The 27793-nt window shown below is 40.1% G+C and overlaps 1 protein-coding gene across 3 annotated transcripts in view; it reads left to right on the top strand.

Annotated features, from left to right (window-relative positions):
• Dcr-1 (Endoribonuclease Dcr-1) overlaps nucleotides 1-18018 on the top strand; it is a 63466-nt gene extending 45448 nt beyond the window's left edge. For 2 of the 3 annotated variants that reach the window (XM_089731191.1, XM_089731192.1), the window contains exons 31-43: nucleotides 257-769; nucleotides 3157-3309; nucleotides 3603-3740; nucleotides 4565-4661; nucleotides 5669-5817; nucleotides 6593-6685; nucleotides 7593-7680; nucleotides 9616-9759; nucleotides 10696-10825; nucleotides 13862-13952; nucleotides 14883-14991; nucleotides 15883-16015; nucleotides 17152-18018. In XM_089731191.1, coding sequence (XP_089587317.1) covers nucleotides 257-769; nucleotides 3157-3309; nucleotides 3603-3740; nucleotides 4565-4661; nucleotides 5669-5817; nucleotides 6593-6685; nucleotides 7593-7680; nucleotides 9616-9759; nucleotides 10696-10825; nucleotides 13862-13952; nucleotides 14883-14991; nucleotides 15883-16015; nucleotides 17152-17353 — 2040 coding nt within the window. In that variant the 3' untranslated portion in view covers nucleotides 17354-18018. The remainder of the gene's footprint in view (nucleotides 1-256; nucleotides 770-3156; nucleotides 3310-3602; nucleotides 3741-4564; nucleotides 4662-5668; nucleotides 5818-6592; nucleotides 6686-7592; nucleotides 7681-9615; nucleotides 9760-10695; nucleotides 10826-13861; nucleotides 13953-14882; nucleotides 14992-15882; nucleotides 16016-17151) is intronic. The other variant, XM_089731193.1, reaches the window with a different exon arrangement.
• Nucleotides 18019-27793: the final 9775 nt, after the last annotated feature.

Genomic DNA, 27793 nt, shown 5'->3' with positions numbered 1-27793 from the left:
ATTCACAAACACTACACAAGCGCAACGTGTGAATGTGTTGAACGCGAGCTACATGGTAGACGGAGTGAGGGTGTTATGTTTTATTTTCGTTACGGAATTTCTTGATTCGGTCGCCGCGCTCAAAGCTCGCGATAAAACGTATGCAATAGCTTAAAAATTAAATGTATGAACTTGAAGAATGATCTCCAGCCCTCGCATTACATACGTCCAATTGAGTTACGCCATCTGAAATGTCTTATTTTGTTCTCGTCGACAGCACATTGAGAGGTTTCGTTCCTCCGTGGCCGCACACAAGGAGCACATCACGAGGAACTGCTTGATACAACGTGACGAGCCCGTCGGGGAAGTATTGCCGCCGTTGATCACGCAAAAAACGACCTTAAACACACCGAACGTAGAGGCGAAAGTCCTGGAGATGTTCCCGTACGGCACACGAGAGCTGCGGCACGCGGACGACGGACGTCTCACGCTGCAGAGCGTCGAGCGAAACAAACGCTTCATACTGAATCATTTGAAAACGAACCTTAAGCCTGAAGAGATAAAGTCCTTATTCTGTTTCTCGATGAAGGACATAGACATTGACGCTCCCGATTACGTGGACGAGAAAATAACGAATATAGGCTTCGACGACGGAGACAAATACAATACGGGCAACGAATTTAAACCTTATTACGAAGATGATAAGGGCGGTCAGAAGAGGGAGTTCGACTTTGATTTTCAACCGGTTCTAGAAGGACATCCGGGTCCGAGTCCCAGCGTAATACTGCAGGTTAGTACTGTTTCAATTCGATAACGTACTTAGAGTAAAAGCGATGCCAATTAGACGAGACCCGTGGTTTCGTCAAGGAAACGGCAATTCGAGTGTCTAAGATTGATGGTCTTCTCCAAAGAACATATAGTTCACCAGTCCACCTGGTTTTAAGTGGTTACTGGAGCCCATAGACATCTATAACGTAAATGCTGCCACCCACCTCGAGATATGAATTCTAAGATTAGTTAAACGGCTGTCCCACCCTTCAAACCGAAACGCATTACTGCTACTGGTGGTACTGTCTGCGCGCGAGCTCTGAAGATTTTTAAGGAATGTTGACGTAATGAGCTTGTATTGTAATTAGTCGATATTGCGCTATCGATACTAACACATCTTAAGCCTCCGTGCGAGTGTAAATTATAAAATAGTTTTATGAGGGTATTACGAGGGCTGCACTAAAAGTATCGGGAATGGAATATTTCCACTGTTCCTGTCATATTAAAATCTTTTTAATTGAAAACTCCTTTGTTTTAAAAATCGAATACCATTTATTTATTTAAAAAAAGATTCTCGGTCTTGTCACGAGGTTTTGTCAAACTTGTTTAGTCGTTGAAAAAATGGAATTGACTCGAGAAAATTCAAGAGCGATGATTTATTATGACTTTCGAAGTGGTTTAACACAAAAACAGTGTGTTGACCGGATGATTTCTGCATTTGGTGATGAAGCCCCATCCAAAACCACAATTTATCGCTGGTTTGCTGAGTTTGTTGTTTTCCCGATGGATACCGCAATCGCTCTGTGAAGAGCAAAAAGCGGCTCGCGTTACTTGGTGCGTCAGAACTATCGAAAGATTCCACGCAGGATCCTCAAATGCTGTATACAACATTGTATCAGGTGACGAATCCTGGATATACGCGTACGAACCCGAAACAAAAAACCAGTCACGAGTTTGGGTGTTCGAAAATGAGTTAAAGGCAACAAAAATTATTCGTTCACGGAGTGTTGCAAAAAAAATGGTGGCCACGTTTGTCTCCAAAACCGGCCATGTTACGACTATTCCTCTTGAGGGACAAAGAACGGTTAATGCAGAATGGTATGCTAGCATTTGTTTGCCACAGGTCGTTTCTGAACTCCGTAAAGAGAACTGCAACCGCCGCATCATCCTCCATCACGACAATGCGAGTTCTCACACCGCGCACAGAACAAAAGAGTTTTTAGAGCAAGAAAACATAGAATTATTAGACCATCCGCCGTACAGCCCCGACCTAAGCCCTAATGATTTCTATACTTTCCCTAAAATAAAGAATAAATTGCGTGGACAGAGATTTTCATCACCTGAAGAAGCTGTGGACGCCTACAAAACGGCCATTTTGGAGACCCCAACTTCCGAATGGAATGGTTGCTTCAATGATTGGTTCCATCGTATGGAAAAATGTGTCTAATTTCGCGGAGAATACTTCGAAAAGCAATAAATACATTTTTAAATAGTAATGTTGTGTCACTTCGTTAATTCCCGAAATTTTCAGTGCCGCCTATGTATGTACTTGAAATAAATAAATAAACAACTGATCATGTATGAATTTCATTTAATGAACTGATTTTTATTGAACAAAATGAACGTGAAATCTTATTAATTACCTTCGCAATCAGATTAATCAGTAGTTGAAGAATTTGATGTACTCTCCTCTTGATGTCACTCTCCTCACATACTTCAATAATAAATGATTCGACAACGTCCTCCATTAAGCAATCCTTTTGCCAGTAATATTCCTCTATGCTAAGACATGTTTATTATGCTAGTGCTCGCCATTCCTTTTTCATCAAATTAAATAGCTATTTGTGCAAACAAGAAGGCTTATAAGTGTAAGACTATTTATATTAGAAATCACCCGTAATTAACACTGCTATCGCAAAATTAAAAACAGCGAGTCGGTAAACGTACTCTTACGTTAAGGTCAACACTAGTACTGGGAGAGTGCGGGGTATGTAGCGACGGTCGGGCGCGGTGTACGCTCGCCCGCTTCCTCAGCCCCCGAATCCTCGGAACTCGCGCGCGGAGTATTCCTAGCCGTGCGGACTCTCAAGACATCCTACCACCATCGTGTTGGCTCAGCGTGGGCATCGATCCAGAAAACAATGTATTTTAATAACAATTACCATAATTTACTAGTGGTAGGGGCGTTTTGTGAGTCCACACGGATAGGTACCATGATCCTGCCTATTTCTGCCTTACAGCAGTAATGCATTACGGTTTGAAGACTGGAGCAGTCGTTGTACTGTACAGAGACCATAGAACTCATGTTTCGAGTTGGTGGCGGCATTGACGTGGTTGATGTCCATGGACTCCACCGGGGGGTCGTGAGCTCGTCCATTGACCCGGCAGTGCGCGTGCGTTCGGTTGCAGGCGCTGACGATGTCGAACGCCAACGACGGCATCAACCTCGAGAGGCTGGAGACCGTCGGGGACAGCTTCCTGAAGTTCGCGATCACCGCGTACCTGTACTGCGCGCACCCCAACGTGCACGAGGGGAAGCTCAGCCACATGCGGAGCAAGCAGGTGCCACAGACTAACAGTAGCCGCATTCATTACGCTTTGACGTTTTGTGTTTTTTTTATATTATGACCTGGTAACGGGACCTTTAAGCCAAGGCTTTTTTCTTTTTACTAGTGGTCCTGCAGTAGTCGAAATTTGACTATAATTAATTGAAATTATATGTTTGAATTATTCTACTTCTATAATCACAGATTTCGCCAAGACTACAGACATAGACTATAGACAAATAAGGGTGGTTATTTGGTCACACCAGCAAATTGTATATACATACATAATTGTTGTTTGTTCGCGTGTAGGTGTCGAACCTGAACCTGTACCGTCTCGGGCGCAACAAGCAGCTCGGCAGCAGGATGATCGCCTCCAAGTTCGAGCCGCACGACAACTGGCTGCCCCCCTGCCACGAGCCGCCCCCCACCCTCCACCCCAAGCTCAACGTGAGGCCATCTATGCTCTATTATTTATTGTTTAGCTGTGTAGACGAGCTCACTGCCCACCGGAGCCCATAGACATCTATAACGTAAATGCCGCATCCACCTTGAGATGAGTTTTAATGGCTCCTCTTCACAAACGGCCATGATGGGCGATTATAGAAACTCACGATAGTGTAGAGGGCATAGATGTCTGTGATCGGCCACCACCGCGTGTGATCGTGCGCAATCGGCGTTGTTTCGGTAGATCAAAGGAATGATGGCCCATGATTGTGTGCGTGTCCACACCATCGCCGCTTAGTCAGTACGTAGCTGTCTCGAGTGTGTGTCAGTTGTGTCGACTACAAAACTATGGTTGCATGGACCTTGTTCTGTTCCGATTGATAGCCACCATCCACCACCTTCTCTTCCTCCATCTAGTTTTCACGATTCTGTTTTCGGGCACATTAGCTAAATGATTATATGGGCTAACTACAAATATTGCAGCCCCGATCTTCTCGATTTCCATCTTCGATACCTAGACGTGACAACATAGACAGTCAGTAAATGAACGTTCACGATTGTGTGGAGAGTTGCCCTATCATGGTGACGATGATGGACCATCATTTGTTGGCCCATCATGGCCGATTGTGAAGAGGACCCGTAAGGTCTCAGTATAGTTACAACGGCTGCCCTTCAAACCGAAACGCATTATTGCTTCACGGCAGAAATAGGCAGGGTGCTGGTCTCGTGCGGACTCACAAGAGGTCCTACCATCAGAATCACTTGTCGCTGCTGGCCTACCCGGCTAGTTAGACAACGATAATCTAACGCGCCTTATTGTTCTTCAGCTGAACGGTCAAGATAAGAAACAGAACGTAGATTCGTCTCCGGAGAACGTTGGATGCTTCATCCCTTATAACTTGATAACGCAGCACAGCATCCCGGGTGAGTGTTCCGTCTCTCACACCGTGAGGGTGCAAACAATTGTAACATCTAACATTCTTGTATAATGTTTTGAATCACGAGATAAATCAGTTTTGTATTTCTATGAACATTTAAAACGCATTGTTTTTTTTTGAAAAGAATATTCGATTTTTTTAAAGGATTTTATAACTAGCTTCGCTCCGCGGCGTCACCCGCGATAAGACAGTGACCGCGAGTAATATTGCGGGACTCAACTGTTCAATAATAAAATTTAATGATTCCGAATCGAAACGAGGGCGGGTCGCTAGTAATACATATCGACGCTTGAAAGGCAAACGTGACTAAGCAACAATAACTGCTTTGTACATATAAATGATAGGCAATAACCATATTCGATGCGCAAAAAAAATTATTTTCTAGGTCTATTAAAATCATTTCAATCCTACAGCTAGATTCGTTAAAATATAATTTTTTTCAGGTATTTCAACTTTAAATTAGTCTAGTGTAAAGTTCACGCATTGTCGCTTAGTCACATTTGCCTTTCAAGCGTCGATATATATCTATATGCTTGCATGCTACGCCTCCCCGCGTATAAGTACGTACAGCTCGTACGTACGCTCGTTTATATACCCGACCCGGTAGACCGAATGGTAAACCGTCGACGTCGCCCAAAGCATGTCATTACGGATCCTCCTGATCCATTAACAGTGCCTTTAGGGACCACAAGCACCAGTCATCGTCCTCGTCGAACCATTCGCTTGCGATGAAGGGCTCGACGAGCGAATTAACCCATAGACACAGCCCACTGAGTTTCTCGCCGGATCTTCTCAGTGGGTCGCGTTTCCGATCCGGTGGTAGATTCTACAAAACACTGCTCTTGCTAGGGTTAGTGTTAGCAATTCTCCGGTTTGAGCCCCGTGAGCTCACCTCAAACGTTAGGGTGAAACTGAAATAGCCTCTCAAGGCTATCAGCATAGGTAGGAAAAAAAAGAAAGTACCCTTGTACTGAGGCCGCGTCTGTGCCGCAGACAAGTCGATAGCGGACTGCGTGGAGGCGCTGATCGGCGCCTACCTGCTGGAGTGCGGGCCGCGGGGCGCGCTGCTGTTCATGTCGTGGCTCGGCATCGCCGTGCTGCCGCGACACCTCGCCGCGCTCCCTCACACGCACTCGACCTCGGTAAACGATATATACAGTAGTCTAGTCTACTATTACATACAACGATATATGTAATAGTAGACTAGACTAGAGTAGGGTACGGTAAGGTATACTAGAATATACTAGAGTAGAGTAGACTAGATTAGAGTAGACTAGGATATACCAGAGTAAAGTAGAGTACGGTAAGATAGAGTAGGGTGGGTATACAAGAGTAAATTATATTAGGGTAGAGTAGGGTATATAAAAATAGACTTGGGTACAATAGAGTAGAGGTACGTTAGAAGAGATCAGTCACGTCGGGCTAATCCAGTAAGAGAACTGTTTCGTAAAAAGGGGGTACAAAGTTTTTGCTTCACGTATTAATATATAGATAAATGTGGGGTATTAAGTGATATATCTCTTAAACCAAACAGCCTTTCACCTCGATATATTGTGGCTAATTGGTGTACGTCATCATCAATACCAGATTCTCGTCTCATTGGCCTCAAATGAGGTCATAATGTGATGAAATTGTGCCGGAACAATCGAGAATACGTGCTGTTAATTTAAAATGTCAAAGAAAATATTGATCTTAACTTTTTTTTATTGCTTAGATGGGTAGACGAGCTCACAGCCCACCTGTTGTTAAGTGGTTACTGGAGCCTATAGACATCTACAACGTAAAATGCGCCACCCACCTTGAGATATAAATTCTAAGGTCTCAAGTATAGTTGCCCCACCCTTCAAACCGAAACGCATTACTACCCGTGCGGACTCACAAGAGGTCCTACCACCAGTAAAGTGTATTATCTCGTAGGAGCAGCGGGAAACGTCGGCGGAGCCGCCCCCCGCGCGCCGCAGGGTCGGCTCGCTGCCCCCCTACAGGGACCGCCAGGGGAACTGGGTCCAGGTACGCACTACCAGATCTACATAATAAAATGTACACGAGGCAACCCTACCGCCAACCAGATAGGGTTGCCTCGTGTACATTTTAATATGCTCTTATTAGCTTCATACGTATTTAACTTTAGCTTGATATGGAATCTATGAACACGATTTTTAGCTTTTTCAAATTTTTTTCCCATTTTTGGAACGAAGTTCCTTATGCGGGACGATGCGGAGGGGTACCCTTACCGGGAAAAAACGTCCGTCACGTAAGATTTTTATTAGTAATGCACACAGTGTACGACTTAACTTTGTAATAACGTACAAAAATTAACATATTTTTTTATCATTCATTGACCACGATCTCAGAGTGCGCAATACACTAACTCTTATGCAAACAACCGTGAATGAAGTGTACCACAATAAGTTCGCACGTTACCGAATGGCCGTGGGTTGTTGCGAAACCTCCAGTTTTATTTTCTTTATACCTCGAATAGAACTTAAAATTAATATTTTTATAATAAAGAACTTCGTTCCTATGGGACACCGCCCACGACGCCACACATCTGTTTTTAGTTGGATTTTCTATAAAAGCATGTTTTTTTTTGTATTTTATTTAAACTATTATTTATTAATAAACTCCTTGTATAATGACGCCAGGGCCTAATGTTTGCATTTTTAGCGTAACCTTCTTTTGACACAGTGAATAGAATCGAAGTTTCAATTGTATAACGCATATAAAACATCTTGGAGCAACACAATAGAAATTAAAGTTTGTTTGTTTGTCTGTTTGTCACCTACGCGTGCCTCAACCGGTTGAGATGGAACGTGATCTCACCCCCCGGGGACCACGGGGGACGCGAGATGGGTGCGCCCCATACAATTAGCGATAGCTTCACCCAGCTTGACTAGCCTTGCCTTTCTCCGAACAGCAAGTGTACGGCGAACTGAAAGCTCCGCCGTCGCCGCTGCTCCGCTACGTGGAAGACCCTGAGGGTGAGCTGGAGAAGATGCTGTCCGGTAAGGAATTGGAACAGAGCGCCTACAGTGACTCGCCGTCCGCAGACTAGGGACAGTAGCTAGCGCCAGTACTGGTCGCGCTTACTCGCACCAGCGTTTGTACTATTGTTCGAAGCTAAACGATTTGTATCGTGATATGTCATTATGGCCTAAAGGATAAGTCGCCCAGTGCACGCGTGTCGATCGATATGCCCAGGTTCGAATCCCGCAGGCAGATACCAATTGTGCTAATAAAATACGTACTTAACAAATGCTCACGAATGACTTCCACGGTGAGGGAATCATATCGTGTAATAAAAATAATTCTCGCAAAACTTGTAATCTACCTAATTACAGTATAATTGAGAGAAAGACCTCAAGTCTCAAGGTGGGCGGTGGCGTCTACGTTGTGAGGTCTATAGGCTCCGGTACGCCATATAACACACTAGTGTTCATTAATGATGAAGTGACATGATTGACTCGATGGTGCAGTAGTTAGCGGGACTGTTGCGCCGAGGGTCGTGGGTTCGATACCCGCATCGGGCATACATTCAGGTTTGAGCCCCGTGAGCTCACTTACTAATTCGGCGAATCTAGAATAACCCCCCGAGGTTACTAGAATAGGTAGAAGAGGGGCCACTTGTAATTTCATGCTTTAACCCATACTAGTGGCCCCGCAGTAGTCGAAATTCGACTATAATTAATTGAAATTATAAATATGAACATTATTATGGTTCTATTGTCAAAGACTAATATACTTCTATAATCACAGATTTCGTCTAGACCATAGACAAATAATATTAAAGACAAACAATATTAATCTATTTTCAATTCGACCATAGACTTTAAACAATAACAAAAGTTTCCCAATTGACAGTAAATAAAGAGTATATTTTTATGTATGTGTTGTGTCAAATACATGATAACGTCTGTAATGTTTTCTTTATTGATTTAAAGTATCTTTTATGCATAATTAAAAAAAGAATTAGTATTCTGCACTCCTTCTCTATATCCTCTATAAGTGTGGAAAATTTTAGACTCTTCCGTCCGCGCAATTTTCGTAAAAAACGGTACAAAGTTTTTGCTTCACGTATTAATATATAGATTACTAGCGTCCCGCCCCCGCGTCGCTTTGGAAACTGTAATTTATTATTGATTTCTCCACTATTTAATGGATGTTATTATACATATCGACACTTGAAAGGCAAACGTGACTAAGCGACAATGCGTCAACTTTACAGTAGACTAATTTAAAGTAGAAAAACTTGAAAAAAATTTATATTTTAACGAATCTAGCTGTAGGATTGAAATGATTTTAATAGAACTAGAAATATATATTTTTTGCGCATTGAATATGGTTATTACCTGTCATTTATGTACAAAGCAGTTATTGTCGCTTAGTCACGTTTGTCTTTCAAGAGTCGATATAAACCTTCCTCTTCAATCACTATCTATTAACAAAAAAAATATTTGGCACTCGGGAACTGCCGCGGTAAAGCTATTGCATAGCATTTTTTATCAACTTATGCAATTATAATTAGAAAATGATAATTTAATATTAAAACAATAATAAAACAAGACCACGCTATTTTAAACATTAATAAACGCAAAACCTTAACTGTCCCCTTCACACTCATAAGCTAGACCGCGCGAGAGAGAGATGGGCAGACTTTTCATGATGTGCATACAGTGTGACGTCATGCCACGCGCTTATTCACAAACACTACACAAGCGCAACGTGTGAATGTGTTGAACGCGAGCTACATGGTAGGCCGAGTGCGGTGTGTAAGGTTTTTTCGTTACGGAATTTCTTGATTCGGTCGCCGCGCTCAAAGCCCGCGATAAAATCTATGCAATAGCTTAAAAACCGCATCAAAATCCGTTGAGTAGTTACACAGGGACAGAGAGAGCGACTTTGTTGTATACAATGTAGTGATGTGTGTGTGCGCGCGGCAGGCTACGAGCAGCTGGAGCGCGTGCTGCAGTACAGGTTCCGGGACCGCTCGCTGCTGCTGCAGGCGATGACGCACGCGTCGCACCACAGGAACGTGCTCACCGACTGCTACCAGCGGCTCGAGTTCCTCGGCGACGCCATACTCGGTGCGCCACTATAATAACACTAACGATTTCGTTCTCGTCGAATTATTTTGACGTGGATCCGGCTGCACGCACGAAAAAACATGACTCGTGCGGCGTTACCTCGCTCTGAGGCGTTCCACGATCACGTGGCTAAACTGGCAATAAATTTCGCCAATTATTTGACAACAACAAAGACGCGACCATGGAACGCCGTTGTCAATTCGAGTCTAATTTGAACCTTGGAAACGTCATGAGGGAAATTGAAGCGTCACGATCAATTCAATTGTGATTTCCATTTACCTCCTTCTCTATATGCATACAAAGTATCTATCAAACAAATAAAATTAAAATTTTCTTTTGAATCCATTTTGAATTTTCCATCAGTATTTTCTTATGATGTTGTCACGTTCAACTATCGTCAGTAAACCGACTTTACAGATAACCGATTTATTTGTTATTTTTCTTTATTGCTTACATGGGTTGACGAACTCACAGCCCACCTGGTGTCAAGTGGTTACTGGAGCCCATAGACATCCACAACGGAAACGCGCCACCCACCTTAAGATATAAGTTCTAAGGTCTCAAGTATAGCTACAACGGCTGCCCCAGCATAAAAAATATGGCGATTGTCCAAAAAAATGGCATAATAGTGTATTAACATAACAGAAGTTAATTTTTTAATGGTGGTAGGACCTCTTCTGAGTCCGCGCGAATGGGTACCATTGTCCTGCCTATTTCTGCCGTGAAGCAGCAATGCGTTTCGGTTTGAAGGACGGGGCAGCCGTTGTAACTATACTGAGACCTTAGAACTCCTATCTCAAGATGGGTGGCGGCATGTACGTTGTAAACGTCTATGGGTTCCGGTAACCACGTTCCGAAATTCCATAGACTATACTATATTGGGCTCACGCAAAGGCGTACTGCCGAGACAGCCTCACGTGACGTGTGACGTTTCAGATTACCTGATCACGCGTCACCTGTACGAAGACAAGCGCTGCCACTCGCCGGGAGCCCTCACCGACCTCCGCTCGGCGCTGGTCAACAACACCATCTTCGCGACCCTGGCGGCCAGACACGGCTTTCACAAGTGAGCCTTGTTTTATTGATCAGGCTTCTTTTTTCTGAAGTGAAACTTCTAATGCGACTTCCAACAAGGTTGCGTTAAACATGTAACGCTACCATGGAATAGAAAGAGACAGAGCGAGAGTGAATGCGAGGCTCTCGAACGCATGCGCGTAGTGCCTGCGCGCGTAGTACCTGCTACAGAACAGCGCGAGCGTTAGCAACTAGCAGCGATTTAAATTATATAAAATACTAGTGGACCGGTCCGGCTCCGCTCGGGTCTTTAACAAAAATTCAACGATAATTGACGTTGTTTTATTTTTTAAAATAAAAGAACACTTATAGCGGCATAACTACAATAGTTAGACATATGCTGTCGCGACACTTTTTGTAGATATGTAATAATAATGTGTTCTACAAAGTCTTAGTACATTATTTTATTGTATCATCATGGTTTTCGCAGGGCACGCGATGTAAAAATATATTAAATAATTTTTGTTCAAAAAAGATTATGGCCTATGTCACTCGGCAATAGTGTAGCTTTCAAACAGTGAAACAATTTTTCAAATCGGTTCAGTAGTTTCGGAGTCTTCAATATAAACAAACCAACAAATCTTTCCTATTTATAATATTAGTATCGAAGTATAGATAAATGTTGAAGATGTCGCATGTCTTATACACAGCATTCCCTATTACAAGAGCAATCTGATTTAAAGATGAAAAATTAAGAAAACCACAATACTACACACCGCAAAAGAAGTTACACTTCATTCACGTGCATCAAGTTATCCCAAGACTTTATCCCACTAGTTGGGGTCGGCACAGCAAATTTTTCTCTTCCATTCTCTTTTACCAGCCGTCATCTCAACACTCACGTCTCTCTCTCTCTCTCTCTCTCTCTCATATCGTCATTCCCACACTCCATCCATGTCTTCTTCGGTTGATCTTTTCCCCCTCTACTTTGCACTACCATTTAATATAGTAGCAAATCATAATAAATCGTACTGCCATAGTTTTATGGTGCAATTTTGTTTGAATGTAATCAACATCTTTTAGCCTTTCTTTGTTTGTATTTTGTTATTGTTTATATTCTGTCAAGTATGAAGGAAAATCAGACCGCTATTTACATTTCACAGAGTTAATATCACTATAATAACTAATTTTGTCTGCAATTTTCACTATTCATTCACTTTAAGATAAAGAGTTAAATATATAAAGGAATGATAAATATCTTTGTATCCAAAAGATATATATCTCTTTTCTTCTTGGTGAGTGATTTTGCCCATGACTAATGCGCCACTCCCGGAACCACTGTCCCATGGTGGCTGCTGCCATCCGGAGACGCCGATGCATTAACGACTTCTTCCTATACGCGTAGTAGATAGGCGTGTCATCGGCGAAGAGCGCTAGATGGGGCTTCGGAGACTGGAGTATACCTTTGATCAATTTATACAAAATATCCATACCTGATCCTGTGGATCGAATGGGAAAATCGACGTCGCCCTAAACACGTCATTTCAGATCCTTCCGATCCACTAACGGTGCTTCTAGGTACCTCAAGCACCGGTCACCGTCCTCGCCGAATCCGTCGCTTGCAACGAAGGACTCTACGAGTAAATTAACCCACAGACACAGCCCACTGAGTTTCTCGCCGGATCTTCTCAGTGGGTCTCATTTCCGATCCGGTGGTAGATACTGCGAAACACTCCCGGCTTGAGCCCCATGAGTTCACCTACTCTCAAGGCTAACAACAGCTTACAGCCTGGCCACGGGACATTCGCCGATACGAATATTCGCGCGGTGCGAACGGCGAAGCGTCTAGCGACTAAAACAAGCGCATAGAAATGTACCTAACAAGCCACGCGCCCCGGCGACCGGCGAAGCGACCGGCGAAATGTACCGAGCGAATCGCGCGATGCGGCGGGCGAGCAAAACAAATGCATGAATACGGACGGCGCGAGCCACGGAGTCGAGCGGTAGTCGCGGCGAATAGTGCAGTGATTAAATGAGTTTAGTTGTTTTCGCCGCGAAAAATTAACGCCGAAATTTTTATATTTTTTATTTATTTTTTATTTTATATTTTTAAAGTCGTGGCCTAACGGACGTCCGGTGCAATCGTGTTGAGCGATGCACCGGTGTTCGAATATCAGGCGGGTACCAATTTTTGTAATGAAATACGTACTCAACAAATGTTCACGATTGATTTCCACGGTGAAGGAATAACATCGTGTAATAAAAATGAAATCCTCAAAATTATAATTTGCGTAATTACTGGTGGTAGGACCTCTTGTGAGTCCACACGGGTGGGTACTACCACCCTGCCTATTTCTGCCGTGAAGTAGTAATGCGTTTCGGTTTGAAGGGTGAGGCAGCCATTATAACTATACTTGAGACCTTAGAACTTATATCTCAAGGTGGGTGGCGCATTTACGTTGTGGATGTCTATGGGCTCCAGTAACCACTTAACACAAGGTGGGCTGTGAGCTCGTCCACCCATCTAAGCAATAAAAAAAATAGCTGAAATACTAGCTAGACCAGCTATTTGGAAGTCTAGCCACCCAAAGTATTTCTCGTACTTCTTGTGGAATTCTCCATCTTTAGGTATACTCCGATTCTTATTCAAATCATGTACTTCACAATATTTTCCAAATAATAGGTCCTGAACCAAAAAGCTATTAATTTGTAAGCAATATCGAGATAATTTCGATATAGACATTTCGCTGTCGGACTTCCTTACTAGTCGCGGCGGCGAACGTGAGAACCCGTGGCCTGCAAACGGTGCTGCGCGAATGGTCGCCTCGTCCACCGCTTCGCTGTTCGCACCGCCGATCCCCGTGGCCAGGCCGTTAGGTAGAAAAAAAACCATGTCCCATATATACGTTTTAGGAACACATCGATAGCGCAATTTATTTTTATGATTAACGCCATCTACTGGTGACTTTCAAATAAATTCACAAATAGTAATATACGTATCTGAAAGTAGCTGGTAGCACGCTTAAAGAGTGCCCTCCAGCCGTGCGTCCGAACTGACACTGCATTTCGTTTTTGTATATATTCACAGATATTTCAGACACATGTCGCCCGGCTTGAACGAGGTGCTGAAGAAATACGTGAAGATACAAGAGGAAAACGGACACTCTATAAGCGAAGAGGTAACCGACTCATATGTTCAATGGTTGCGAACAGATAAGTCCAAGGTCCACACCCCACCCAGCAACACCGGCTGACTGGACCCAGACGCTCTCAGCAGCTCTGAGCAGTACGCTGGCATCTCATCATGCAAACCAAAGTCGCCGGTTTGATGTATAGAACGAAGCTTTTAGTTTGCAGGGGGATTGCGTAAATCGTTACCTAACAAACAAATATGACCTTTAACTGCTGCTTATAAAAACTAAATTCCTATGCACTGTTTACCTTAACTGATCCACACAGAAATATACAAAAAACAGTTGAGTAACTTGATGCATAAAACGAATCTAAACCTTTAGGTGTCGACGATTATGGTCGAATTTCGATCGTTAAGTGGAATCGAATCTCAATTTTATAACAGTGCTGTTAAAGATTTATTTAAAAAAAAAATCCATTCCACACTTCGAACATTAGGCCCCTTCTACACGGGGCCTCTCAGTCAGTGCCGTCGGTACTTATTTATATTATGACGGAGTGAGCGGTGACGTCAGAGACTTATGGCGTCAGCGACTGGCGCCACATTATTATTACAAACGATGACGTCACTTTGTTAGTTGTTGTCATTGCCTTCCATAGTGACAGTAATTAAGACTCACTTTTCCAATGAATTTCATTTATTAAATTCCAAGTGTACATTTCAAGAGCTCCGTTTCGTTCGGCTGTTCGAGCCGGAATGCTTCGTGCGACAATAGTCACTCGTATTTATGGTAGAAAGCGAAGCGGTAGCTTAGTCATGAATTGTTATGAACACCGTCCTAAACAATTGTTTACACGCGTTGGACTTACAATATTCAAGAGACTATGTCAATATCATGGAGACAGTTAACTTTAACTGATCTTAGTTAAGTAAATAGTAATGTCGCGCCGGCATATACGATATGCTTGGTCGCCAGCACTATCTGATCCACGAAGACGAGATGGAGCAGGCGGAGGACGTGGAGGTGCCCAAGGCGCTCGGAGACCTCTTCGAGTCGGTCGCCGGCGCCATATTCCTGGACTCGGGTATTTTGTTCTAATTCATTTATACCTTTATCTAAACATCGTGTTATTTTTTACACGCTTTATATTAGCTTCACTTGTATGTATGTTTGTAACCGACTCCTTTAGACGCGATTTTCACCCACTTTAAACGGCCAGATTTCATTCATACTTTGTAGATTTATCGAGGACCGATGACAATTCAATATTTAAATAAAAATTGCAAAAAAAAATATTGAAAAAAATTAAATTCAACTATAAAATGAAAAATAAATAATAGTTAAAAAAAACTAAAAAACACGCTTTATATAAAGTTTTTACAATAAAATATTATTTTTTACACTATTTTCAATTTAAATTTATTAAAATTTATTTTCAATTTTTTACTTGAATTTTATATAAAGCGTGTTTTTTAGTTTTTTTTTTACTATTTTTTTTTATTGCGCAGAGGGGTGGACGTGCTCACAGCCCACCTGGTGTTAAGTGGTTACTGAAGGCCATAGACATGTACAACGTAAGCGCCGTCACCCACCTTGAGATATAAGCTCTAAGGTCTAAGTATAGTACAACGGTTGCCTTATCCTTCAAACCGAAACGCATTACTGATTTACGGCAGAAATAGGCAGGGTGGAGGTACCTACCCGCGCGAACTCCCAAGATGTCCTACCACCAGTAATTACGCAAATTATAATTTTGCGGGTTTGATTTTTATTACACGATTTTATTCCTTCACCGTGGAAGTCAATCGTGAACATTTGTTATGTACGTATTTCATTACAAAAAATGGTACCTGCCGCCTGGGATTCGAACACCGGTGCATCGCTACACACGTATGCACCGGACGTCTTATCCTTTAGGCCGCCTTTAGACTTAATGAATCCGTCATATAAGAGTGGCAAGTGTGTCCGTCGGCAGGCATGTCGCTGGGCGCCGTGTGGAAGTCGTACGGGCGGCTGATGGGCCGCGAGCTGGAGGCCTTCAGCGCGGCCGCGCCCAAGTCGCCCGTCCGCGAGCTGCTCGAGGCCGAGCCCGACACCGCCAAGTTCGGGTGAGTCCCCCCCCCAACACCCCCTCACAGCTATAGTGCTGTGCGTCCAGAGCAGGTCGGTAGGCAGCGGCTTGGCTCTGCCCCTGGCATTACTGAAGTCCATGGGCGACGGTAACCACTCACCATCAGGTGGGCCGTATGCTCGTCTGCCTACAAGGGCTATAAAAAAGTTCGCCCGGCTCGGTTCACATATTTCTGCATTAGTCGAAATTCGACTATAATCAATTGAAATTTTAAGTTTGACAACTACAAGTGTGGGAAGTGTCATACTCCTCCGTCCGCGCAATTTTTAAAAAGCAGTACAAAGGTTTTGCTTCACATTTTAATATATAAATATTGGTGCATGCGTAGGTACCACCGCGCTGCCTATTTCTGCCGTGAAGCAGTAATCCGGTTCGGTTTGAAGGGCAGGGCAGCCGTTGTACTGTTAGAATAGAACTGAAACCAAAGAAATCTGATCTCAAGATGGGTGGCAGTGTTTGCGTTGTAGATGTCTATGGGCTTCGGTAGGCAGCGGCTTGGCTCTGTCCCTGGCATTGCTGAAGTCCATGGGCGACGGTAACCACTCACCATCAGGTGGGCTGTATGCTCGTCTGCCTACAAAGGCAATAAAAAATTTAACACCAGGTGGACCGTGAGCTCGTCCACCCATCTAAGCAATGAAAAACGTGTGGCACTCGGGAACTGCCGCGGTAAAGCTATTGCATAGCATTTTTTATCAACTTATGCAATTATAATTAGACAATAATAATTTAATATTAAAACAAAAATAAAACAAGACCACGCTATATTAAACATTAATAATAGCAATACCTTAACTGTCCCCTTCACACTCATAAGCTAGACCGCGCGAGAGAGAGATGGGCCGAATTTTCATGATGCGCATGCAGTGTGACGTCACGCCGCGCGCTTATTCACAAACACTACACAAGCGCAACGTGTGAATGTGTTGAACGCGAGCTACATGGTAGGCGGAGTGAGGAGTGTAAGGTTTTTTTCGTTACGGAATTTCATGATTCCGCTCTCAAGCCGCGCTCAAGGCCCGCGATAAAATCTATGCAATAGCTTAATAATAGAGTCGGAAGTAATGTCCGGTGGTCGATGACGTAACTGGCGAGGGTGTGGGTGTGGCGCAGCAAGCCGGAGCGGCTGGCGGACGGGCGGCGCGTGCGCGTGTGCGTGGAGGTGTTCGGGCGCGGCACGTTCCGCGGCGTCGGACGCAACTACCGGATCGCCAAGGGGACCGCCGCGCGCTGCGCCCTGCGACACCTGCGCCGGGGACGGTGCTCCGCGCGCCCGCCCCCACACACGCACTCGCCCTACCATGACGTACAGTGATCCTCAAACTTTACTCATCCAATCTATATCTATCTATATATAAATGAATTGCTGATCGTTAATCCCGCCAAAACTCGAGAACGGCTGGACTTGAATTATTTGTGGAAGTCCAGAGAAGGTTTAAAATGTAGATAAATATGAAAATGCTCGGAATGAAATAAAAATAACAATTTTGTTTTTCCTTTGATGTGTCCCCCGTCGGACGGATTACTTTTGTTTGTTTTAAATTTATTTTATACAAAAATTTAGGTCTTTTATTTATCGATTGAGGCACTACGAAGTCTGCCGGGTCAGCTAGTACTGTCATACATCGACGCAGTATATTTAGAGATAGTGAACAAGTTGTAAGACTTATCTTTTTTTTGTGTCGTATTTCGAAAACGTTCATGGCGTGCCGCGACAAAAAAGAAGATTGAGAATCACTGGCTTACATATATATAATAATATATTAGAGGTTACACAGACTATTTAGATATGAATTCGGATGACCGACGATTTTGATCCTGTCTCGACATTAGGTTAAGAGCAACGAAACAATTACATTTAAGAGACCTCAAATTGAGAATCGCAGAAAACACTGCGAAGTTATTCATTATACCAGAGTGTTCACATACAGATATTGATTTAAAGAAAAAATAGTTAAATACAGCACATTTCTACTCAAACATTGTTTTATTTTTTATTAAATCCCAATCGCCCCGTTTGGTAATTTCAATACTGTACAGGTAACCCTACTATAACGCGGTAGTCGACTTTTTGGCGGGAACGCTTGGAGTGAAGTTGTGTGATTTGTTTTATTTTGTCTATTTAGTGTTTCTTCAGGTTTAAATGTGTAATAACGGTGGTTTATTAATTGTTTAATATCTGTGAAAGTGCACAAATGTGGAAAAATGAAGCAAAGCCGCTGGACGTAACTTCTCGGGATCCTCCAAAAAGCCCACTGAAAAAAAGGGTGCGTATACTTATGTACGCGTGTAAGAAGTTATACTTTATTTTTATTAAATTTATTTCTTTTTTTTTGAAGTGAAAACTTCTTTAGAATCGTTGTGATTTCAAACCGGATGCAACGGAAAAAACGACAGGTAAGAGACACAAATACAAAAATGTGTAGGATGAAGCCAGCAAAGCATGAGACAGAAATATACATACTATTTAATACAGCGCCATCTGTGAGATTTGTTAATACTAACGTGTGTATGAAAGCTCTTGTAGTGAATTTTAATTTAGGATTATACGTGAAATTAAAATATCAATTCACAGAGGGCGCTACCTTACAATTATTTACTAATGACAAAATTTTACATATACTTAAGACGTTTAGGATAATTGTATTTTAATTTTGGAAGGTTTCACTTCTACCACGTGTGAATTGCACACATTTTGTTTCTTTAAATATTAAATAATTAATAATAAATATTTAACGTTAATAATTTAATAATATTTAGTATGAATTATATTAAATAATAAATTTGTCATTTATATTACTAAAAATTAATGCTAATAACACTTTTTTTACGAGTGTACATGAGCGAAAGTTCACTTGCGGCTATATTCAGACTCGCCAAGTTACGTCGGTCGTATTGTAATGAGCGATTTAGTGGGCAACTTCATTCTGTTAATTTTGTGTCACGGTGGGCGCGCATCGTAAAATTTCACTCTCATCAATTTTTCATAACGCGCCTAAAGAAGTAAAACTTAAAAAATCTCAGTAAATGACCACCATTTTATTGAGATTATATTTCATCCCATATCATTTCATTTCATTTCGTTTTCATTTATTGCCGTGTTTCATATCAACTTCATTTCTTATCATTTTTCATATTAAAAAAGTTTTCATTAAAATGAAAATAAGACTTGACCTAAATGTCTTAGTTACCAGGTCATGAAATCCCTTTAAAAAAAATATTGCGCGGTAGATACGTTCCTACAAAGTCCCGTGTTGTGTGAAACCGTGTTAGAAGAAACCAGAAGCCAGTACAAACAGGAGAGTAATTTTTTTTGATGAAACATCTCAACTTTGCCTTGATGTATTTTCTTAGCTATTATACATATCGGCGCAATGTCAGTATTTAGTTAACTAAGATTAGTCAAAGTTCGAGTAATATAAATACGAGTGATTATTGTCGCACAATACATTCGGGCATACACAAATTTGTTATAGATAAGTAACTCAAGAACTCAACAAAAATGTTTACGAGCGTCGGCCACTAGATGGCTTCGCTTCGATTAGTTTCTCATTGCCCCTGTAGATGGCAGTAACAAATTACCTATCCTATATTTTATTTCTAAAGGATTTTGTAAATTTGTAAAACTACTAATTGATAAAATTTAATCAATTTATTTATAACAAATAAAGACTTATATTATTTATTTATTTTCTGTGTTTAATTACACAATTATTAATTGCTTAAACTTTAACACAAGGTTGGGGAAAAGTCTTTTCGCATTATAGTATGTATGAACTTGTAATAAGATTTCTTTGGCTATACTATTTTTATCTGGTTGGTTTTGGTATCATTGAAAGTTTAAATTTTAAAGAAGATAATTCCAAATTCAAATTAGGAACATGGGTGATTTTTATTTACTTTTCGTACTGTCAAGATGAGTGAAACTAATAAAGAAATTCGATACATTTTCAAATTTTACTACAAAACAGGTAAAAATGCAACGCAAGCCGCGAAAAAAATTTGCAATGTTTATGGACCGGAACTATACACGCGAGCAAAAGTTTGGAATCACTTACTTGAAATTGGTTCCACGCGATCTTAGTTACTAAATTTTTTTTTAATTATCACAAAAATTACATCATTTTAAAGGTTCAGCTATCAACTTTAAATTGATACTAAATTCATTCAAATCGAGCCGGTAGTTAAGGAGCTATCCCGGATTAAGTGAAAGAGGTAGGAAAACAAGGAAATATGGAAAAATAATGAATGAACAAAACAACAAAAATTAATAAGTAAAAAAAAATATTTAGCCTTAAAATTAAGTATCAGTACTTTGTGTTCCCTTCCCTCGCCCTAATAACTGCTCGAAGACGATTCTTCATAGACATGATCAGCTTCTGAATTGAGTCTTGTGGGATACCTTCCCACTCGTAAATCAACGCTGATTTCAGTTCATTCAGACATGAAGGAGCAGGAGTTCTGGAACGAACCTTCCTCTTCGGTTCATCCCACACGTGCTCAATGGGATTCAAGTCAGGGCTGAGCGCTGGCCAGTCCGATGTGGCGATACCGACTTCTTCGAGGTATACAATTGTTACACGGGCAGTGTGACAACGAGCGTTATCGTGCATAAGGAGGAAGTGATCACCGATATATCCAGCATAGGTAAGGACATGTTCCAGCAGAATATTGGAAATGTACCAGTCCGAAGTTAGACCGCCTCCTCGTCCCCTGCCAGGCACGAAAACAAGCTCGGTTTTACCATCGAAGGAAATGCCGGCTCACATCATACAATGGCGTCCCCATAAGCGACTGTTTCAGCGAAACAGCACTGCTAATCGCTCCCCAGGCTGCCTGTCACCCGACCTCTTCGGTCACTACCGTGCAAACACATCCTGCTCTCGTCGCGTCGACGCTGATATAGCCTCTCAAGGCTATCAGCGTAGGCAGGAAAAAAAAACGTCACGCCTTAGTAAGCGTCATCTTGTTTCGTTTGAGCTTACGCGCGATCACTGCAATTTTAACCAAAAAAAAAATACATGTGTGCAATTCACACGTGGTAGAAGTGAAACCTTCCAAAATTAAAATACAATTATCCTAAACGTCTTAAGTATATGTAAAATTTTGTCATTAGTAAATAATTGTAAGGTAGCGCCCTCTGTGAATTGATATTTTAATTTCACGTATAATCCTAAATTAAAATTCACTACAAGAGCTTTCATACACACGTTAGTATTAAAAAATCTCACAGATGGCGCTGTATTAAATAGTATGTATATTTCTGTCTCATTCTTTGCTGGCTTCATCCTACACATTTTTGTATTTGTGTCTCTCACCTGTCGTTTTTTCCGTTGCATCCGGTTTGAAATCACAACGATTCTAAAGAAGTTTTCACTTCAAAAACTATTTTTTTCGCTTTACCCGTCGCTAAAATACATTTTATAATCCTAGTTTACCATTTCCACAAAAGCCATCAGCAAGCCCTCTAAATGGGTTATTTAATCTAAATTTCTTTAGACACATGAGTATCTTGTTAGCAGGAATATTATTATGTTTTTCTCTTAAATCAATTAGGTAAGTAATAACAGCTTTTGGGAACTCCAATGTACGATCGCGAGCTCTTTGTAATTTTAAGCAAGGTACATTCCAGAATTTTAGATGCCTCCTGTTTTCTATCGTATTGTATCATCTCACTGTAGTCTAATATAGATTTAATTTGGAGAGATATTGTTGATGGTGATGATTGATTGGTGAAGGTTTATGTAATGTGGATCTCTATGGCAACGTGAAATAGGCATGATGACAGTAGTCAAGTATCGCTAAAATATTTAACTGATCTAATGAAACATAATTCTTGGATTTTGAAAAATGTTTTTATTTTCATATTAATGACGAGATTTATGATTTATTTCTTAAAATAAATCTACAAAATACAACAATCAGCCATGATAGCTTAAACACCAATCAGAGCGAATGACGTCACGTCTTAATAAAAGTCATCTTGTTTCGTTTGAGCTTACGCGCGATTACTGCGATTTTAACAAAAAAAAACTATTGTTTTCGCTTTACCTGTCGTTAAAATACATTTGATAATCGTAGTTTACCATTTCCACAACAAAAGTTCCACAAAAGCCATCAGCAAGCTCTCTAAATGGGTTATTTAATCTAATTTTGTTTAGACTCATGAGTATACTTTGTTAGCAGGAATAATTAGTATGTTTTTCTATTAAATCAAGTAATTACAGCTTTTGGGAACTCCAATGTAAGATCGCGAGCTCTTTGTAATTTTAAGCAAGGTACATTCCAGAATTTTAGATGCCTCCTGTTTTTTATCGTCTTGTATCATCTCACTGCAGTCTAATATAATTTAATTTTGAGATATTGTTGATGGTGATGATTCTCTGTACATTACAGATGGTGTAAAAGAAGTATCACTATTAGATTGATCTTATAGGGGGATATATTTGCCTTGTAGGTTTATTAGGTTCCGTTATCTGGTCTGGTACCTGTAATACCTACAAGTTCTTTACGAACTTAGCACGGGATCAGTTAACGTGGCGCGATTGTTAGTAAATATTTATTTATTTTTTATTTATGTAATGTGGATGTCCATGGGAACGTGAAACAGAATGGGTATGAGAGGTTTCAAGGGTGATGTCATCTAATTTATTAATTTATTTTCTGTTTGAACGGCTTTACTTCTGAACTTGTGAGTAATAAATACTTGAATAGACTTATCAGTCGTTCTCGAGGGATGTTTTCTGTTAAATTTCCTTAGAAGTTGTCACGCAAAACTAAAAAGTAAAAATAGCAAATTATTAGACACAAATAAAATGCAGGACTTAATAACATACCTAGTGAATACAATCTGCACTTCTTTTTACAAACAATGAATCAAACAAAGTTGACAAAGTATTTAGTACATATTTTACAATTTACTTTTTCCATAATAAACGTTAAGGAGGGTAAACTATTAGGTATGTATGTTAACAGACAATTATTTAAATGGTTATTGTCTGAATTGATAAATTATGGTAAATAGTACATGAGATTAATCTTTTCTGTTATCTATAATAATTTTAGCAGTTCGTTTTTTTCTAACTATCTGGTATTCAAATTTTTTGAGAATACAGCCTGGTTTTTTGCGAACCTGCGACACCAATCCCATTGTCATTAATAATTGTCCATATATGTGGTAACTGGAAAATGAATAAAGCACTCATTGAAATAAAGATTACTGGTTATTCAAGAGATTAACTGTAATCTCAGAAAATATTGAACTTATGAAATTTTAGACCTCAATTAAGGTCACACATCATTGTAGAATATACGAAATATGTACAAACTTACATCAAAATGATCTTCACAGAAATAAATTGAAATATTTAGACTTAAACCTGTTGGATCTCGCCGTGCAAGAATCCAACCATTTATTTCTCATTGTTTTGTTATTTGGGACGTAAACAAATTAACTTGTTCGGAGTTTTTATAGATATATTATTGCACTGAGGGACCACACTCCACTTATACAATTTTGAATTCATATTTATTAAGCAAAATAACTTTATATAATAAAAAAACATCTGTTTACTATTGACGTACTGAAGTTTACTGAGCCGTGACGTAATGACCGACGCCATGACACTGAACAGCGTTTTAGCGCGAAATAAAAACTTTAAATTTAAATTTCATTTTATTGCATGAAAAACTTTGTTCTACAGAAATATGATATATTTTTGATATAATAGCTACTTCTGAATATCATAGAATAGATTTTGAAAATTAAGTCATCATGCCTATTGAAATCGCAATGTCTGATCACACGGCAGTTGATTAAGTCTCCAACTACACAATTTTCTATTATTAACGGCTGGAAAATAAAACGAAGAGATTACTGTAAAGACAATTTAGGAAAATTCCGTAATTGCTTAATTAACTACTCTTTTACTGAAATGTATAGTACTGATGATCCGAATAAGGCATAATATGATAATTTTCTTGAGATTTTCACTCTTTTAAGACCTTTGTTTTCCGGAAAAACAAGTATTTATTCGATCACACAAAAAGGCTAAGTGGATATCATGTGGTATAAAACAATGTGTAAAAAAAAAAGAAAACTTGTTTGGTTGCATAGGCATAACCCTTCTTTAATAAATAAAAATTATCTAAAGCAATACTCTAAAAGATTAAAGAAAATCATAAAACTTACACAGAAAGCACAAAATTCATTTAATATAAATAACTGTTAATAAATCAAAAACCACTTGGCAACTAATAAACCAGTCTAAAAATTATAAGCCAAAAAACTTTATTAGCACGATTAAAGTAGGCAACAAATTTGTGACGAACCACAAGCCATAGCTAACTATTTTAACAATTTTTCAAAAATGTATTGGGACGCTAAATTTAGAATTTTGATTTCCTTAAACTTGTCTCTCAAGGATTCCCTCGGGTGCATTTTATATATAGCACGAATAGCCCTCTTCTGCAGGATGAAACTCGTTTCGATATCGGCAGCATTGCCCCATAGCAAAATGCCGTAGGACAACACAAAGGTAGTCAATGAGTCGCATTATGCTCTGTAATTGGAAAAGTACCTATGAAAATAACTGAAATAAACCAGATGTGCCGTATCTTCATTAGTATACGTTCGTATTTCTTTTACCGCAAACGCTGCAGAACCAAGTCTATTCGCTAACTTGCATATGTGAGGACCCCACTGCAGCTTGGAATCAACTGTTATACCAAGAAAAACTATCGAATCCACAAGCTCCAGTGTCTCTCCACTTACAGTAATATTAGTGTCTACTTGTCTAACATTAGGTGTGGTAAATTTTATACATTTTTTTTGTTATTTAATAACAGATTATTAACACTAAACAAATGTACCACGCGCGAGATAGCATCATTCACATCGTCATAATCTTCCAATTGTCGTTTAATTTTAAACAATAAGGATGTATCGTCAGTGAATAATACGACCTCGTGACGGGTTTCAATAAACTTTGGTAAATCATTGATAGACACAAGAAATAGGAATTAACCCAATATGGAACCCTGAGGAACACCCATATTAAGTAAGACACCGGAAGATCTCTTTCCTTTAACGTCTACCTTTTGTATTCTTCCGAATAAATAAGATTTAATAAGTTCTAATGAAACGCCCCTAATACCATAGTGGTGTAATTCCCTCAATAATGTATTATGTTCAACAAAATCAAAAGCTTTAGATAAATCGCAGAATACCCCAAGGGCATTATGCGATTCCTCTCAAGCCTGAAGAATATTTTTAATAAGATCTACACTTGCATCAATAGTTGAACGACCTCTAGTGAATCCGTATTGTTTTTTTATTGAGTAAAATTGTACTGAAATGGGTCTAAAGTTAGAGGGGTCAAAAGTACTACCAGATTTAAACAAAGGTACTACTACATTACTTTACTACATTTCATTAGATCAAGAAACACACCACAATCAATACAGTCATTAAATATTGTAGCAAGGTAAGGTGCGATTATATCAATAATGGATTTTATGACTGTAATTGATATTCCCCATAAATCACCAGTTTTCTTAATATTAATGAGCTTTAAATTATCAATTATGTCCTCTATATCAATATTCGTGAACTTAAAGTTAACATTGCATTCATCAACATGATCTTGCAGTAATGATTCGGCGACGGTAGGAGATGAAATTAAAGATTTTGTAGTAGAAGCTGGGATATCAGCAAAGTAGCGCTCAAAGGCACTGGCCACTTCTTGATGAGAAGTTATTATTCTATCATTGATTGTCAAAGTTAATTCCGCATTGCTGTTTCTGACATTCCCAGTCTCCCTATTAATGATATTCCAAGTCATTTTAATTTTGTCAGGTGCATTTTTTATAAGATTGCCTAAGTGCAATGACTTGGCCAATGTACAGACTTTTTTAAACAGCTTGGAATATTTACAGACATACTCATAAAATGACTTATTATGATTTTATGATTTTTCATGATAAACATCATATATCTCTGCCTAATTTTGTGAATTCCAACAGTCGCCCATTCATTGAATGACCTTTTATTATGTAAGATCAGAGTTTTAGAAGTAAAGATGGCACTAAATTCAGATTTAATGCAAATTAAATAAATCCATGTAGTAAACATTCTTCATTACAACATTCGAAATTTTTGCCAAAACTTTACCTCAAAGCTTCTCCATACGTCTAATATTAATAGGAACAAACGGTAGGTTTCTTGAACTATTAACATCTGTAACAGATTTAAATTTAAAAGATAATATTGTCCACTGTGGTCTGAACTTAAATGATTAATAATGTATTTATGTAAAGGTTTTACATTTGTGAAAATATTATCTATACAGGTTGCCGATGTGCTGGTTTTTCATGTGGGCTCTGAAAATAAATTGCTAAGGTTATATGATTTTAACAATGTTCTGAATCTAATAGTGGCATTTGTATTTTCTAATAAATTTATATTAAAATCACCACAGATAAAAATATGTTTATTAGAAACAGAAAGCTTTGATAAAACACGTTCCATTAAATTTTCAACAGAATCATATAACGGATTCGGGGGTCTGTAGAGTCTGTACACACTTACAACAATGAATCGCTCAAGCTCTACACAGGCCATTTCAATAATCAGTTCCATAGAGAGGCTCACAATATCTCGACGTTCCTTACATTTATAATCTTTATTAACAATGATAAGTGAGCCACCTCGTAGGTATAGCAACTCACAACCTGGTGATTTTTAAAATTAAAATTTAATTTATATTTTTGAAGCCAATGTTCAGTTACACATAGAATATTGACTTTATTATAATCTTATGTATGTTTGTTTGGCAAGGCAGGGCCCAACCTCGCCGGCGGCGTCGCGATGCCCCGTCCCCACTTAATCGTGTTTGTATTGTTTAGTGTAATATAAAAAAAACATATACATATATATAAAATAACGCCCTTTGAGCGAAAGGGAATCCGGTTTCTATTCCGGAACCCGGCAGCGGAACCGTTTCAATAATCGTTCCCTCGTCTTTAAAAACGAGTGTTCGACGAGGTGACCTAAAGTGGCCTAAAGACGCCGCCGAGAGGTCCGCGAAGTTTTCTTTTCTGCCTGAGCGTTCGAGTTCGGTGCCGGGTCTGGTCGATGTTCGTACGTTATGTTCGTTTTAGCGAGTCAGTATTTTAATATAATGCGGCCTCAAAAACTGTATATATTTAATATGACACTCGCGAAAATCGTCTTACGTTTCGGACTGGATCCGGACCCGCGTTCTCCGGCCTTCCGCGGATCTTCCTAGCCGTAAGGTCGTGTCGGTTTCGTTTCGTGCGCGATCGGCACGATTCTGTACGACGGCCGTTCAACGGTCAGCTCAGAACTGGCACGGACAAGGGGAATCCGACTGTCTAATTAAAACAAAGCATTGCGATGGCCCTCGCGGGTGTTGACGCAATGTGATTTCTGCCCAGTGCTCTGAATGTCAACGTGAAGAAATTCAAGCAAGCGCGGGTAAACGGCGGGAGTAACTATGACTCTCTTAGGGGCGATACGCATTATTTTAATTTCTCGATTGAAATCCAGTCGTCTTAATCTGGTGACCAGTGGGGCGGTCACCAGTATAGTGCACAGGACGTGAATGGCTCCGAGGCTGGCGGAGTCACTCACTATAAGTGTGAGAGACGATGTCCTGTGCCAAGTATACGTCCAACCCTAACGGGTTAAGTGAAATTGGTTGCTCATAACAGGGACGGTGTACCTGTTTGCTCG

The sequence above is a fragment of the Bombyx mandarina genome, chromosome 11 (assembly GCF_030267445.1).
Source record: "Bombyx mandarina strain Sakado chromosome 11, ASM3026744v2".
Taxonomy (NCBI): domain Eukaryota; kingdom Metazoa; phylum Arthropoda; class Insecta; order Lepidoptera; family Bombycidae; genus Bombyx; species Bombyx mandarina.
This window is presented reverse-complemented; position numbering and strand designations above follow the sequence as displayed.